The sequence below is a fragment of the Solanum tuberosum genome, unplaced genomic scaffold (assembly GCF_000226075.1).
Source record: "Solanum tuberosum cultivar DM 1-3 516 R44 unplaced genomic scaffold, SolTub_3.0 scf00219, whole genome shotgun sequence".
NCBI classification, from domain to species: domain Eukaryota; kingdom Viridiplantae; phylum Streptophyta; class Magnoliopsida; order Solanales; family Solanaceae; genus Solanum; species Solanum tuberosum.
Genome location: NW_006239145.1, coordinates 529,053 through 544,540, shown reverse-complemented (window position 1 = coordinate 544,540; position 15,488 = coordinate 529,053). Strand labels below are relative to the sequence as shown.

The window sequence follows — 15,488 nt, the reverse complement described above, 5'->3', positions numbered from 1 at the left end:
GCCTTGGAATAAACTCCTCAGTTATTTTACCGTCCCAACTATGTTGCCTTCCATGCGTCTTCTTTTTTCCTTTGTTGCTTTCACTTCTTTGTTGCCTAGGTGATATATCTCCTTCCCTAGACACTCTATCAAAGCATATGTCCAGCATATCTTTCTCATCTTCATCAAGAGAATCCTCGCCCAAATCAATTGTATTTGACACTAAGGCCCTTGACTCATTCTTCTTTGCAATCACACATTTAGGCACAAATACGGGAGCTTCTGGACTTAATTTGTTATTCAAAGTAGGTGGTGAAATCTGCTTTTCTTGGATCAAATCGTTGTCATTCTCTATTTACTTTACTTGCTTTCTAGTAGTCTTCGATAAAGCATCAAAGCTATTCGACCATAATAGGTCTCTTGAGGCATTACTAATATCTTGCCTCTTCTCACTGCCATGCAAATTTCCAGTCGCACCCTTTTCACTGCATGGAGAATTATTTTGACTAGTGGGGGAAAGGCTCCGATTACTAGTTGAATTTTTGTGTGCAACTAGTGTCCATTTTTTAGTTGCATTCTTGGTTTCAACTTGCAAAACTTGCTACCCATAATTTTCAGCATCTTCAACATCAGATGTATCCATTAGTTTGTGTCCTGAATCCATTATTTTTTGGCCTGAACCAACTTGCGGCTCATCAACCCCGACTCTTGTCGTTCACCCTTTGTTTTTGGTAGTTGTTTGAACACCAATATTACTTGTAACAACATCCATTGAGTATGCACGATTTTTCTCAAAAGTGGCGGCAACTAACTATCGATGTAAAGATGTAGCTTTACTTTGATCGACATCTACAACCTTTCTTTTTTCATTTAGTATTTCTCTCGCATCACCTTGATACTTTTCACTATCGATAGTACCTTTTGAAGCAACTTCAATGGTATCATCAATTTGTTTGTTATTTTGATTTCTTTTCGAGATCAAACGACAACTATCTTCATGATGACCTTGGTGCTTACAATAATTGCAATACAAAGGTAGATTATCATATACAATCTCTGGAAAAACCTCGATCAACTTCCCAGATTTTCCATCCACAAACTGCAATCTTATACGATTTGGAAGCTTTTTCATTAGATCAAGTATAACCTTGACCCTAGCTGTGCTAGGTCGGCTTTTCCATTAGATCAAGTATAACCTTAACCCTAGTTGTGCTAGGTCTTGACTTGATTTGAGTAGCTTTATCTATAGCTATTGGTTTCCCAGTTGTCGATGCTATAGACAACAGAGACGTCTTTGCAAACAAATCTGGAGATAAGTTCGGTAAAAAAATCCAAACCACAGTTAACGTCGTTTCCTCCTTAGGATTATATCCAATGGACCATGGAAAAACCCTACATTGGTGCTCCTCTCCATTGTAGAGAAGATAATTAACTGAGCGAGATAAAGATAGTATATAATCTTCATATTGATCAAATCTCAACAAAATTTGTCTTGGAGCAAGTAAGTCAATTAAACAATTGCCCTTGGTACCAAGATGTTTCGGTAAAATTGACCTTAATACCTTCAATCTGGCGCACCATGGGATAATTTAAACACCACTGCTTGATGCAATCCCTCTTGAATCATAAAGTTTTGCCTTTCCACTATTGAAAAAATGATAGTAGGTTCTCCATGAATTATTTTGATTGATTTTGCGATTGTTTTTTAGTTAGTTAGGGCAGATTGTTTAGTATTTATAGTATTGAAATTGAAAAGGGTGGCGTATGTGGTGGTTTGGGGTGGTGGGGAGGGCTGGACAGCCTCGAAATGAGGCCGTCCAGTGACCGTAGCAGCCATGACTGCTGCCTGCCGACCTAGGGTTTGAGATTCTGATACTGCTGGTTGCAGAGCCAATATACTTTTAAAAACAATATACTAGCAGAATTGGGACACACGTGCAACGCACATGCCCTGAAACTAGTTTTAAAAAAAGGGACTATTGTTTTAAAATCGGGTTGGACATCCTCGGAAAGAGGTCGTCCAGTGGCTGTAGCAGCCATGAGAGCCGCGCAGCTGCTGGCTAGGAAGGAAACCCTAGGTCACCCATTTTTTTGAGAGAGTTTGGTCCCACGTCCTTGCACTCTCGTAATAGACTTTTCATGAAATTTAGATCTTACAAATACAACTATTAAGTTACCTGAAATTGTGGGAGCACGACTTAAAATTTCAAATTTGATTTTGCTTGAGTTAATTAAGGAGAAAAAATAGTAAAAAGATTAGGATGAGAGAGAAAAACAATTTGTATAATGAGGAAACAGAAAATATGGTAGTATACAAATCCGGAAGTGGTTCCTAATAAATAGGAAGAAAGGTTAGTGGCGCAGTAATTTTTTACAAAGATAACAATGATAAATAGTTAAGTAGTAGATGTTTGCTTTGTCATGTAATTTTCCAAAGAAAAAAAAATAAGTTGGCTGATCTTCCAAATACTTCATCGGAGCTGCCTAGAAGTTCGTCCGATCTGCTACTAGACGGTTCGAACTAATGCCGGAGGTCAAGGAATCCTACAGTGACCAAGAGCAAAGCAAAAAAATTCTATTTCAGATTTGTCACCATCCCTTCCTTAACAATTTATCGATATTATTTCTAGACATTGGATTGAATAATTCTCCAAGATTTGCCTTTGAGAAGATGAAGAAGTTTGAGATTTATAAAATGGCATACAGTGGATTTGATTGTAACCTTAGAAAAAGACTATATTTAATTGGGAGTGATGTAGGGTAATTTAGTTATTTTAACTTTTTATTCATGTATTAGTTATTCAGGTATAAGTTATTTCACCTTCTACCTGCATAAAACAATACATAGATTGACTCATAACTTATACATGTATTAGTTATGTGACATTTTAATTTGCTAACCAAACATAGTAATATGTGTGTTGAATTTTTGCTACCAAACATGGTAAAGCTTATACAAAGTTTTATACATGAATAACTCAACCCTTATCTAGTAACCGAACTGCCCCTAAGGAGCCGTTTGGTAGCTGGATAGAGTTATGCATGTATTAGTAGTGTGGGTATTAGTTTTCACGCCCCGAGGCTACCCCTTAACGTAACACGGGACCTAGAATCACAAGTAACCCCAAGCTAACCTTGCGTCTGGCATATATCAAGCATACTGAGAATAACTGAATAAGACATATACTATGCAGAAGCTAAAACAATAGATAACGAAAAAAATGGGGAAACCCCAACTAGTCTGAATGTGTAAACCATACTAAGAGTTTAATAACAACTAAAAGATAAACTTAACAACTCAAGTTGATTCTATTACTATGTATAAAAAGCCTTTAACTGAGTTGAGTTGCTGGGACATGCCCCCCAGCTAACTCTAAAAAAATTGAAAACTGAATAACAAGACTAAAATGAAAAGCATGTCTATTGTCCTCGAAGTATGAAGACTCACCACTGAAGTTGTTGAAACGCAGACCGAGAATCGATCTAAGCGCGATCTGGATACTGAGTACCTGAACCTACATCATGAAAGAATGTAGTGCAAAGTATGCGTCAGTACTTGGAATGTACTGAGCATGCATGATATATATACTAAGCTAAACAAAGAATAACTGAGCAATGACATAAACTGAGCAAGAGTGTAACTACTGAAACATAACTTAGAAGATAAGTTGAATGCAATGACCAAATACTAATCATGAAAATAGCATGATAAACTAAATGCTGAAATATATACTGAAAACTTGGTCAAATGCACTAGGAGTCTGACTGTGGGAGCTACTATTAACCGACATAAACCACGTGAGCTAAACATGGAGTCCAATGTATACGCCCCATCGAGAGAACCCAATATACCTTGGCAGGGGTATAAAGGAATAACTAGCGTGATCACTAAATTTGATGCCCAACAGAGGGGACTTATACTCCTACGAGGGCACGTAGTTCTGGGACTATGAGGGTATGCTGAACCCTAGTCCAACTCGGCGCTAAGTTTACTACCAACTGAATATGTATATGACACAAATGTAACTGCAATACTGAATAGCTCAAAATACTAGCATGCAATCTAAGAATGCAATATTTATATACTGATAATGTGACATTCAAAATCTGAAGCATGATTATTTGTTTAACTGACCTAGCAAGTGTAATTCATGAACTAAGAGAATCTAAACAAACTAGAGTTCTGAGCTTTATACAAGGAATTATGCAAACTTTCCAAGAAACAAGCTATTTCGATTTAGGATACTACAACAGCTAAATCACACTAAATATCTAAGGTTTTAGAAACCCTAGGTCTAAACAAGATATGGAGAATCAATTAACTGACTAAATTCTAGGGACCTAGTGGATGAAAGAAACCCACTAGTGAAATTCCACATACCTGGTGACAAAATCTACGGAGAAATCCTTCGATTTCGGGGCTGAAACTTGAAGCAAACCTTCTGATTGTTCTTTGGAAACTGACACCTCTTTCTTCTTCTTTTTGCTCTAAGTTTAGATGATTTTTGGTGAATAAAGGTTTTGGGTAGGTTCTGATTAGATTATTAGGCTTAAACTGAATAAAACGACGTAGTTCAAGTATTAAACGACGTAGTTTAGGTGTCCAATGCATAGGGAAAAAGACCAAAATGACCCTGACTTAAAAGCTGACGAGGGCCGACCATGGAGCCAGTGACGAACCGTCAAAGGGACCACGACCCATCAAGTGGGTCGTGGTTGCTGGCCAGTGTCTACTGGTTCTTGGCATTCCATTTACGGTCCACTTCACGGACCATGTGAAGAACCACGGACCGTGAAGGCCACCGTGGTTTTTCACTTGGGGCTAGAGGTCTGCTGGCTCAAGATGACGGACCCATCCACGACCCGTCATCGAGACCACGACACGTGGTGGGCTCCGTAGTTTGATGCCTGAGCTCTGGTGGTTCTACCTTGCTTCCACCGGCCATACCACGACTCGTGTGGGGGTCCACGACCCGTGGATGGCTCTGTGGTTCACCATTTGTGGGTGGGTAGGAACCACAAGCAGGTCGACGGACCGTGGTTCCTTTCACGGTCCGTGAACCCTTCTGTGGTTCACCAAAATTTATGTTGTTCAGGTATGTTGCGAATGGAGGTGTTACATTAGTTATACATGTATTAGTTATGCAGGGTTTAGTTATACATGTATTAATTATGCATGATATAGTTATACATGTATTAGTTATGCAGGATTTAGTTATACATGTATTAGTTATGCAGGGTTTAGCTATATATGTGTTAGTTATGTATGTATTAGTTATGCAAGGTTTAGTTAGATAGAGATTACAATATATTAGTGAATTAGTTTTTATTTCTTAATTTCAAAAGTTATTAGTGAGCTAATATTTATTATAACCATTAAAATAACCAACTTTATAAATAATACATTAAAATTAAATAAATACCAATAGCTAAAAATAGCAAAGTAAATACTAACAAATAACTAAAAGAAATTAAGTAATTTGTATTCAATATGATTAAGTAATTAAGTAGTATCTAATTTAAATTAAACTAAATACTAGATAACTAAAAAATTAAAACTTGTATTTTAAGCAAAAAAAAAACTTGTATTTTTAACTAAAAAGAAAACAATTAACAAGAATTTAAGCAAAGAAATTAAGCAATTATCAAGACGAAAAACTCAAAGAAAAAAATGGTAGTACATTTTTTAATATGTATTAATTATTTGATTAGTTTTATATATATATATATATATATAAGAGTAAATTAATAAGGGTGAATGTGTAATTTACCATTTTAATACATGTATAACTAATATCCACATAACTTATTCGACCTTCTGTCCGGCCTAAATTATACATAGATTTCCTCATAAGTTATACAAGTATTAATTATAAGATTACAAGAAAGGCAACCAAACACCGTATAAAATAATACATGAATAACTTTTATATAACATTTGAAAATCTGCCAACCAAACATTGTACAAAATTAATACATGAATAACTTTATGTTATATGCAAACCAAACATGGTATACAATTAATACATGAATAATCAAGTTATCCATGTATTAGCTTTGCCTTATCCAGTTACCAAACGACCCCTAAGTGTTTTATTGTAAGGGATTTATCCATAACTGAGTTATAGTATAGAGTTGTTCTGTGTAGTTAGCTCTTTTAATTGTTTCCATTCTCCTATAAATGTATATTGTGCTGCCATCTTGTTTATAACATCAGAGAAACAAAGATGGCAGTCTGTAGCAAAAAAGATGATTTTCAGGCCACAATTCAGAATAGTTATGACAAAATGAGTGACCTAAAAGCCTTCAATGATACTAAGGCTGGTGTCAAAGGGCTTGTTGATGCTGGAATCAATAGAGTACCTAGAATATTCATTCTACCGCCAAAATACAGGGCGGAAACATGCGAAACGCACATCAGTTTTCCAGTGATAGACCTCGAAGGCATTGATGAGGATCCGATCAAGTATAAGGAGATTGTGGACAAAGTTCGAGATGCATCGGAGAGATGGGGTTTCTTTCAAGTGGTTAATCATGGAATTCCAACATCCATCTTGGACAAAACATTACAAGGAACACGACAGTTTTTCGAGCAAGATACCGAGGTTAAGAAACAGTATTACACTCGAGATATTGGGAAAAAGGTGATTTATACTAGCAATCTTGATTTGTATAGCCCTTCTGTTCCAGCTGCAAGTTGGAGAGACACAATTTTATTTTTCATGGCTCCGAATCCTCCTAGTCCACAAGAATTCCCAACAGCGTGTGGGTACATTTCTTATATGCCATAACCACAGAGAGGCAACCAAGCATACTCTGTTATTTACTCTGTATTTATTTTTTTACAAATATGTCCTGTTTCAATGAATTTATGTAGGGAAATTCTAATGGACTACTCCAAGGATGTGACGAAATTGGGGTTCTCCTTGCTTGAATTATTGTCTAAAGGTCTCGGTCTCGATCGTAGCTATCTGAAAGATTATATGGATTGTTGTCATATAAGTTGCTTGTGCCATTACTATCCATCATGCCCTCAGCCAGAACTCACCATGGGCATCAGTCAACATTCCGACACTGAATTTATCACAGTGCTTCTACAAGATGATATGGGTGGACTCCAAGTTCTTCACCAAAATCAATGGTTTGATGTTCCTCCTATACCTGGTGCTCTTGTCGTCAATATTGGAGATTTTCTGCAGGCTAGTACTCTTTTCTTTATAATCTTATATCGGATGCACCCCGACCATATGCTGATATGCATGAAAACAAAACGAATCATTGAAGCCATTTGAAACATCTTTGTTTATTTTGTACTAAAACCAACAAGTTGTGCTTATTTTTATTTTTTTCCAGCTCATGTCAAATGGCAAGTACACAAGTGTTGAGCATAGAGCAATTGCAAACAAAGATGGATCAAGAATGTCAGTTGCGTGCTTCTTTGGCGAAAATCCATTGCAATCTTCAAAGCTGTATGAACCAATCACTGAATTGTTATCAGAAGATAATCCTCCAAAATATCGCGCAACCACAGTGATTGACTACAAAAATTATGTCCTAAATAAAGGCCTAGATGGAACTTCTGCGCTGTTGAGTTACAAGATCTAATCATAATAATAATGTACCAATAAGTGGTGTTACAGCCCTTGACCAAAATAAGGGTTGTTTTTATCTTTTTCAACGTATTTAAAGCTAATCTGGTCATGTATTAGATTTACATTAATACTTGAAAATATTTGTATCGATATGAATGTTGGTGAAATAAACATCTACTAAGATAGAATTATTTGTGTCGATAGATATGAATGTTGGTGAAAGGATGCCCACCTTTTGTTGGCCGATAAAAATGATGATTAATTAATCATTGATAATGATAAGTTCTGATTTAACACAGAACCTGTAGGGGAAAGTAATTCTAACAGCTAGTTGAGTACTCAATCGAGTGCCCCATAGAAAACACAATCTATTCCATATGAAAATGAAAAGAAAGGAAGTCCAGCTTGATTTACTTCAAAGTGTAGGGTGTTTGACTAAGATGCAAGTTCCTAAATTCAAAAGGGTAAATAGAATAAAAAATTATTGATTGTGTTTTCATAGAATATGCCTTCAATAATAAAGGATATCAATTTCTGAATCACAATTCAAAAAAAATCGGACATTAAATTAATACAGTGATTATCAGACTGTTATGAAATTATTATGTTTATGGTGGATATTGATGAGGTAGTTAGTGAATCTTTTCACATAACGCTAGTTTCGTCTCAGTAAGTACTAGTTGATTGAACTACTCATTGTGTCTTTTTATTAATCATGTTCTTCAATTTCGTGAATAGATGTAACTTAAAATGATGTGAATTTTCATAATAAAATGAGTTTGTTGAAAGACAACCTTTTAAAAAGATAAGACGGTTCATTGATATAATTAAAAAAAAACAATTGATGATAAAGATAAAAATCAACAATAACTTTGATTACACATCATGAAATGTGTTATTAGTTGAAAAGGTATCTGCACATTTGTGTTCGGATCAAGTTTCGCACATAGTGATAGAGTTTTGTATTGTATTCATTGATCCCTAAAATAGATAAAAGTTGGTACCTATGAAAAATGTTTGAAATTCGACTCCTTGTAGATGTCCATGGACCTGTTGGAATATGAAAGTGCTACTTATAGTTGGTACAACTACCACAATGAGCATGAATAAAGAAGAAACCTTGTACAAGTCCCTCTTCATTTCGCGCATTTCTACTAGTTTTTTGCGACTTTTCTCACTCGTCATCTCTTCTTCTTTTAGAATAATTCAATACTCAATGCAGAAGTTATGGGGAATAAGCATCAATATATGTGGTGGAATTAGAATAGGATCCTCTTATTCTCAAAAGTATCACACTAACGCAAAAACTTAACTTCAAATTCAAAAGTACAGTCTGCACAAGTATGAAATACACAAACACACACAAAAGGAAGTAGTAATTATGGTTACATTACTATGATGATTAGATCTTGTAACGTGACAATGCAGAAGTTTCATCTACGCCTCTAGTAAGGATGTAATTAGAGTGGTCTTTCACTGTTGTGGCACGATATTTTGGAGGATTATCTTCTGACAACAATTCAGTAATTGGTCCATAAAGCTTGGAAGATTGCGCATGTGATAGCTCCATCGACACAGTAAGGTTATAGAAGCCCTAGGAAGACCATCAAGGTCTCAAGATAAGGAGTTACAAGCTAAGGTCGTTGGGGTTCAATGGAAAATCAAGAAGATACTTATCATGGAAGAAAAGCCCAAGAATGAGTCCAAGAATTATGGAGAAGAATGGAGTAGGTGCTACACATATTTTATGGTTCAAGTCCAAGCCCAAATGGAAGAAGATTGGGCCACACAAAGCCCAACAAAGGAGCCCAAAAGTTGAATGGTTGAAGTCAAAGTTTCCTAGTTTAAAAAAAAAACCTTTATTTTAAAGTTTCCTAGTTTAAAAAGTTTCCTAGTTTAAAGTTTTCCTAGTTTAAAAGTTTTCCTACTTTAAAGTTTCCATAAAAGTAGGATTTAAATCCCATTCTATTTGGGATAGGTTTTTCCCTATATATAGGGGTTTGATTTTATTATTTTGACAGACAATATTATTATTAATTGACAGTTCTCTTCTTTACACATTTGTGTGTGGCTACTTGGAATTTATCTTACAACCTTTTAAGAACGATTCTTAAGAGGTGAGATTAATTCTTTAACTTGATATCTTTGGTTCTTATTCGTAAATTAAAGAAGGTAATTAGTCTTATACTAATTATTGTCTCTAGTTTCTTCGTAATAAGGGTCTAGATCACTTTTGATCTAAGTTCTTGAATTGACTCTATGAGTATCACAATTAGTCTTAATCCGCTAATTTTGAATACTAAGATCAATTAGGGTTCTTAGCACTTTATTTTGAAATTGGGGATTTTATTCTTGAATTTCACCTATCTTGCACTTTTCTGTCTTTAATCTTTATAATTTCGCTTCCGCATTATTTTCTAGTTTATTCTGGTAACCTGATTATTATCAAGTGGTATCAGAGCGGTTCTATCAAGGTTCCATTCTTGATAATCTTGGGAGTTTAAAAAAAAATCCTTTTCTAGTTGCTTAAAAGTTCAGCAAAAAAAAAAAAAAAAACTGCAAGAAAAATGAAATGAAAATTATATATATATAAAAAAAAGAGGAAGAAAATACAATCACTTATTTCAAGAAACTCCTTATTTGCTTTTATTCTTGAATTTGTTTCTTCAAAAAGGAAAATCAAGAAGAGGAGAAATTTGAAGTTCTTTTTTCTTTTGTTTCACAAAGTGGTCTTTATTTCTTGTCTCATCAATCCCAATTTATCTGGAATTGATAAAAAAAAAATTATTTCTACATCTTACTCCTAAAAGGATTGTTACTAGTAGGGTTTATATATAAACTCTAAAGGAACTAGCCAAAGGTTGTAATTTGAGTGGAAAAAGGCAAGAGAGGGTGAGATCAATAGAGAGAAAAGAAAAGCCAAATTGAGAGATAATTGTTTCTTTTATTATTATTTTTCTTTTTGAGATGTCTCTAACAGGAAAGGATGATGAAACTGGGACTCAAAACGACGAATTAATGAAGGCGCTCCAAATGATTACTGCCTGACTTGATGCGCTAGAGATTGCACAAAAGCCATACAATCCAGTGAACATGACAGATGTGAGGAGAATCCATCAAAACCCAATCCCTCAAGTTAGGAGACAAGCTTTCCGAGCTCCTCAAGTCCCGCAAACTGAGGATCAATTTGGTGATTATGAAGACGAATTTGAAGAAGCTTACCAACAGAGAAACGAAAGGAGGGAGCCACGAATTAGGGTTGAGGATGACAATCTCAGTAGCATTAAGATGAAGATTCCTACTTTCAGGGGGACTAGAGATCCAGACTTGTATCTTGATTGGGAGAGGAAAGTGGAGGTCATCTTTGATTATCATAACTACTCTGAAGGTAAGAAGGTTAAACTTGTTGTGGTTGAATTTTTTGATTATGCGGCTAGTTGGTGGAAGAAATTTTGCAGAGACAGAATAGACAATGGAGAACTACCCATTGCGACATGGGACGAGATGAAGAGGGTTATGAGAAAACGTTTTGTCCCATCACACTTCCAAAGAGATCTGCAAAAACGCCTTCAAACTCTGAAGCAATGTTCTATGTCTGTGGATGATTATTTCAAGGCTATGGATTTGGCTATGATCCAAGCTAATTGTAATGAGGACGAGGAGGCCACTATGGCAAGATTTCTTAATTGTTTAAATGGAGAAATAGTTGATGTAGTAGAATTGCAACAATATGTGAATTTAGATGAATTGGTTGAGTTGGCTGTAAAAGTAGAAAAACAAAATAAAAGGAAGCAACAAGCTAGTTCGTGAAAGAATCGATCTACTATAACTACAAAGAAGCCATGGCCAACACATGAGGAGAAATCTATGCCTAAATCACAAGATGACAGGGGGAAGGTAAATGAGAGACCAAAGATGGAGGTAAGACTTTTAACACAAAAATTTCTACTCCTTCTACCCTTCTAGTGCTATACAATGTCACAATTGTCAAGGGAGGGGACATAAGGCGTTTGAATGTCCAAATAGAAGAGTTGTCTTAATTAAGGATAATGGGGAATATGAGAGTGAAAAAAGTGAGGGGGAAGAAGAAGAAGAGGGTGTTAGGAGTGAGGACGATAGAGATGTGGCTCCTCATAATGAGGGATAATTTTTGGGGGTAGTTAGGCGTCTTATGAATATTGATATGGGAGAGCTTGATGAGGCACAAAGGGAAAATATTTTTCATACACAATGTGGGATAAAGGGTAGAATTTGCTCTATGATCATTGATAATGGTAGTTGTGCTAATGTGGTGAGTACATATGCGGTGGAGAAATTAGGGATTTCATGCACAAAACGTAAGGCCAATTACAAGCTTCAATGGTTGAATGAATGTGGGGAGCTTAAGGTGAGTAAATAATGCATGATTTCCTTTTCTATTGGAGAATATTCTAATGAAATTCTTTGTGATGTTGTGCCAATGCAAGTTTGTCATATTTTGTTGGGCCGACCCTGACAAAATGATAGATATGTTTCCCATGATGGGAGGAGGAATAAGTACTCTCTTGAACATAAGGAAAAAAAGTATATTCTTTCACCATTAACTCCTTCTCAAGTGTATGAAGACCAACAACGACTAAAAGACACAATGGGAAAACATGGGGAGGGATAAAAAAAAAGAGTCAAAAAATTGAGAGAGAGGAAAAAATCCAAGTAAGGCGTGAGATGAGGGATAGCAACAATGAGGAAAAAGAAAAGGTGGGAATGAGTGATAAAAAAGAGAGAATTGGTGAGAGGAAAGAGGCTAAGGGTGAAAAAATAGTGAGTCTTGCAAAAGCCAAAGTGTGTTTACTTGTAAAAAGAGAGGGGCTGCCCATTGTTCTTCTCACTTATAGGGAAGTTATGATTAACACTAACGATTTAACTCCTTCTTTGCCTAGTGTTGTATCAACTCTTTTGCAGGATTTTGACGATGTATTTCTTCCAGATATCCCAAAGGGATTACCTCCTTTGAGAGGAATAGAACATCAAATTGATTTTTTTCCTGGATCTCAACTTCCGAATAGGCCCGCTTATAGAAGCAACCCAGATGAAACAAGAGAACTACAAAGGCAAGTAGAGAAATTGCTTGAAAAGGGGTTTGTGCGAGAAAGCATGAGCCCATGTTTTGTCCATGTGCACTTGGTACCAAAAAAAGATGGAACTTGGAGGATGTGTGTGGATTGTCGTGCTATCAACAAAATAACGGTAAAGTATCGACATCCTATCCCCCGCCTAGATGATATGCTTGACCAATTGTATGGCTCTAAAATATTTTCAAAAATTGACTTAAAAAGTGGATACCACCAAATTTGAATGAATCCTGGAGATGAGTGGAAAACGGCTTTCAAAACTAAGTATGGATTGTATGAGTGGTTGGTGATGCCATTTGGTTTAACTAATGCACCTAGTACTTTCATAAGGCTAATGAACCATATCTTTAAAGATTTTCATGGAACGTTTGTGGTGGTATATTTTGATGATATTCTGATCTTATCTACATCTCTTAAAGAACATGTGGAACACTTGAGGTTAGTTTTTGATGTGCTTAGGGAGCAACAATTGTATGCTAATCTAGCCAAGTGCACGTTTTGTGCTGATAAAGTAGTCTTTCTTGGTTTTGTTGTTAGCTTGAATGGTGTTGAAGTTGATGAAGATAGAATTAAAGCAATAAAAGAGTGGCCTATTCCTAAGAGTGTAACTGAAGTGAGGAGTTTTCATGGACTTCCTAGTTTTTATAGGAGATTTGTGAAAGATTTTAGTACAATTGTTGCACCATTAACGGAAGTCATTAAAAAGGATAAGGTATTTAATTGGGGAAAAGAACAAGAGCATGCACTTAATGTCTTGAAAGATAAGTTGTGTTCTGGTCCTTTGTTACAATTACCTGATTTTTCTAAATCTTTTGAAGTTGAATATGATGCTAGTGGAAAGGGCATAGGGGCTGTTCTAATGCAAGATTCTAAGCCTATTGCATATTTTAGTGAGAAATTAAGTGGAGCTACATTGAATTATTCTACTTATGATCGTGAATTGTATGCCTTGGTAAGGGCTTTGGCTACTTGGCAACATTACTTATGGCCGTGTGAGTTTGTGATAAAGACTGACCATGAATCATTGAGGTACTTGAAAATCCAAGCTAAGTTAAGTAAACGCCATGCCAAGTGAGTGGAGTTCATTGAGACATTTCCTTATGTGATTTCATACAAACAAGGTAAGGACAACGCGGTGGCTGGTGCATTGTCCCGAAGGTACATGCTTGTTTCTACTCTTACTTCTAAGCTGATAGGATTTGATCATATTAAAACTCTGTAAGCTAAGGATTCAGACTTTGGGGTTGTTTATGATACATGTTTGAAGGGGCCCTTTAAAAAATTCACTTTACGTGATGGGTTCCTTTTCAAGGAAAATAAGTTGTGTGTGCCTATATGTTCATTGTGTGATGTTTTTGTACGAGAGGCACATTGTGGGGGGCTTATGGGTCACTTTGGAGTGCCAAAAACCTTAGATATACTTGCTGAAAATTTCTTTTGGACTGGCATGCGCAAGGATGTTGAAATTTTTTGTGCACAATGTTTAGAATGTAAACATGCTAAATCTAGGGTTTTACCACATGGGTTGTATACTCCATTGCCTGTTCCAATTTCTCCTTGGATAGATATCTCTATGGATTTTGTCTTAGGTTTACCAAAAACAAAGAATGGCAAGGATAGTGTCTTTGTTGTGGTGAATAATTCTCCAAGATGGCTCGTTTCATTCCATGTTTGAAAACTAATGATGTGTCTCATGTGGCTGATTTGTTTGTTAAGGAGGTCGTGAAATTACATGGCATACCTAGAACTATTGTTAGTGATAGGGATGTTAAGTTTTTAAGCCAGTTTTGGCGTGTTCTTTGGGGAAGGTTAGGGACCAAATTGTTATTTTCTACTTCTTGTCACCCCCAAACACATGGGCAAACTGAGGTGGTGAATAGAACTTTAGGGAACATGTTGAGGGCTGTTTTGAAAGGTAAATTAACTTCTTGGGAGGATCACTTGCCTTTGGTGGAATTTGCTTACAATAGAACTATTCATTCTTCTACTGGGTCTTCTCCTTTTGAAGTTGTTTATGGTTTTAACCCCCTTACTCCCCTTGATTTAGTTCCACTTCCTACTAATGATATTGCTAGTCTTGATGGAAAGAATAAAGCTGAGATGATGAGAAAGATACATGAGCAAACTAAACTGGCCAATGAAAGACGGAATAAACAAGTTGCCTTGAGAAGAACCTAAGGGCGAAAACAAGTCATTTTTGAACCTGGGGACTTAGTTTGGATTCACATGCGTAAAGAACGGTTTCCCACCAAAAGGAAGTCTAAATTGCATCCTAGAGGCGATGGACCCTTCAAAGTTCTCGAGCGCATTGGAGACAATGCATACAAATTGGATTTGCCTAGTGAGTATCAAGTAAGTGCTACTTTCAATGTTGCTGACTTGTCCTTGTTTGATGTAGGGTCTAATTCGAGGACGAATTCTTTTCCAGAAGAGAGGGATGATAGCTCCATGGACACGGTTGAGGTTATAGAAGCCCTAGGAAGACCATCAAGGTCTCAAGATAAGGAGTTACAAGCTAAGGTCGTTGGGGTTCAATGGGAAATCAAGAAGATACTTATCATGGAAGAAAAACCCAAGAATGAGTCCAAGAATTATGGAGAAGAATGGAGTAGGTGCTACACATATTTTATGGTTCAAGTCCAATCCCAAATGGAAGAAGATTGGGCCACACAAAGCCCAACAAAGGAACCAAAAAGCTGAATGGTTGAAGTCAAAGTTTCCTAGTTTTAAAAAAACCTTTATTTTAAAGTTTCCTAGTTTAAAAAGTTTCCTAGTTTAAAGTTTTCCTAGTTTAAAAGTTTTCCTA

At 36.1% G+C, this 15,488-nt stretch overlaps 1 protein-coding gene and 1 pseudogene across 1 annotated transcript; one reads left to right on the top strand and one right to left on the bottom strand.

Annotated features, from left to right (window-relative positions):
* The first annotated feature begins 6,206 nt into the window (after positions 1-6,206).
* On the top strand, positions 6,207-7,584 carry LOC102586078 (1-aminocyclopropane-1-carboxylate oxidase homolog). Its single transcript, XM_006356424.1, has 3 exons — positions 6,207-6,748; positions 6,857-7,178; positions 7,333-7,584. The coding sequence occupies exons 1-3, from the start codon at positions 6,207-6,209 to the stop codon at positions 7,582-7,584; spliced, it is 1,116 nt and encodes a 371-aa protein (XP_006356486.1).
* Positions 7,585-8,973: 1,389 nt separating this feature from the next.
* The window catches only part of LOC102585746 (1-aminocyclopropane-1-carboxylate oxidase homolog), an 8,319-nt pseudogene continuing 1,804 nt past the window's right edge, over positions 8,974-15,488 (bottom strand).

What these genes read in the sequence shown, in the direction of transcription:
- LOC102586078 (XM_006356424.1), top strand. Translation starts at nt 6,207, where the DNA reads ATGGCAGTCTGTAGCAAAAAAGATGATTTTCAGGCCACAATTCAGAAT. An exon ending in GAATTCCCAACAGCGTGTGG is followed by an intron (nt 6,749 to 6,856) that starts GTACATTTCTTA and finishes GAATTTATGTAG; the next exon opens with GGAAATTCTAATGGACTACT. An exon ending in ATATTGGAGATTTTCTGCAG is followed by an intron (nt 7,179 to 7,332) that starts GCTAGTACTCTT and finishes ATTTTTTTCCAG; the next exon opens with CTCATGTCAAATGGCAAGTA.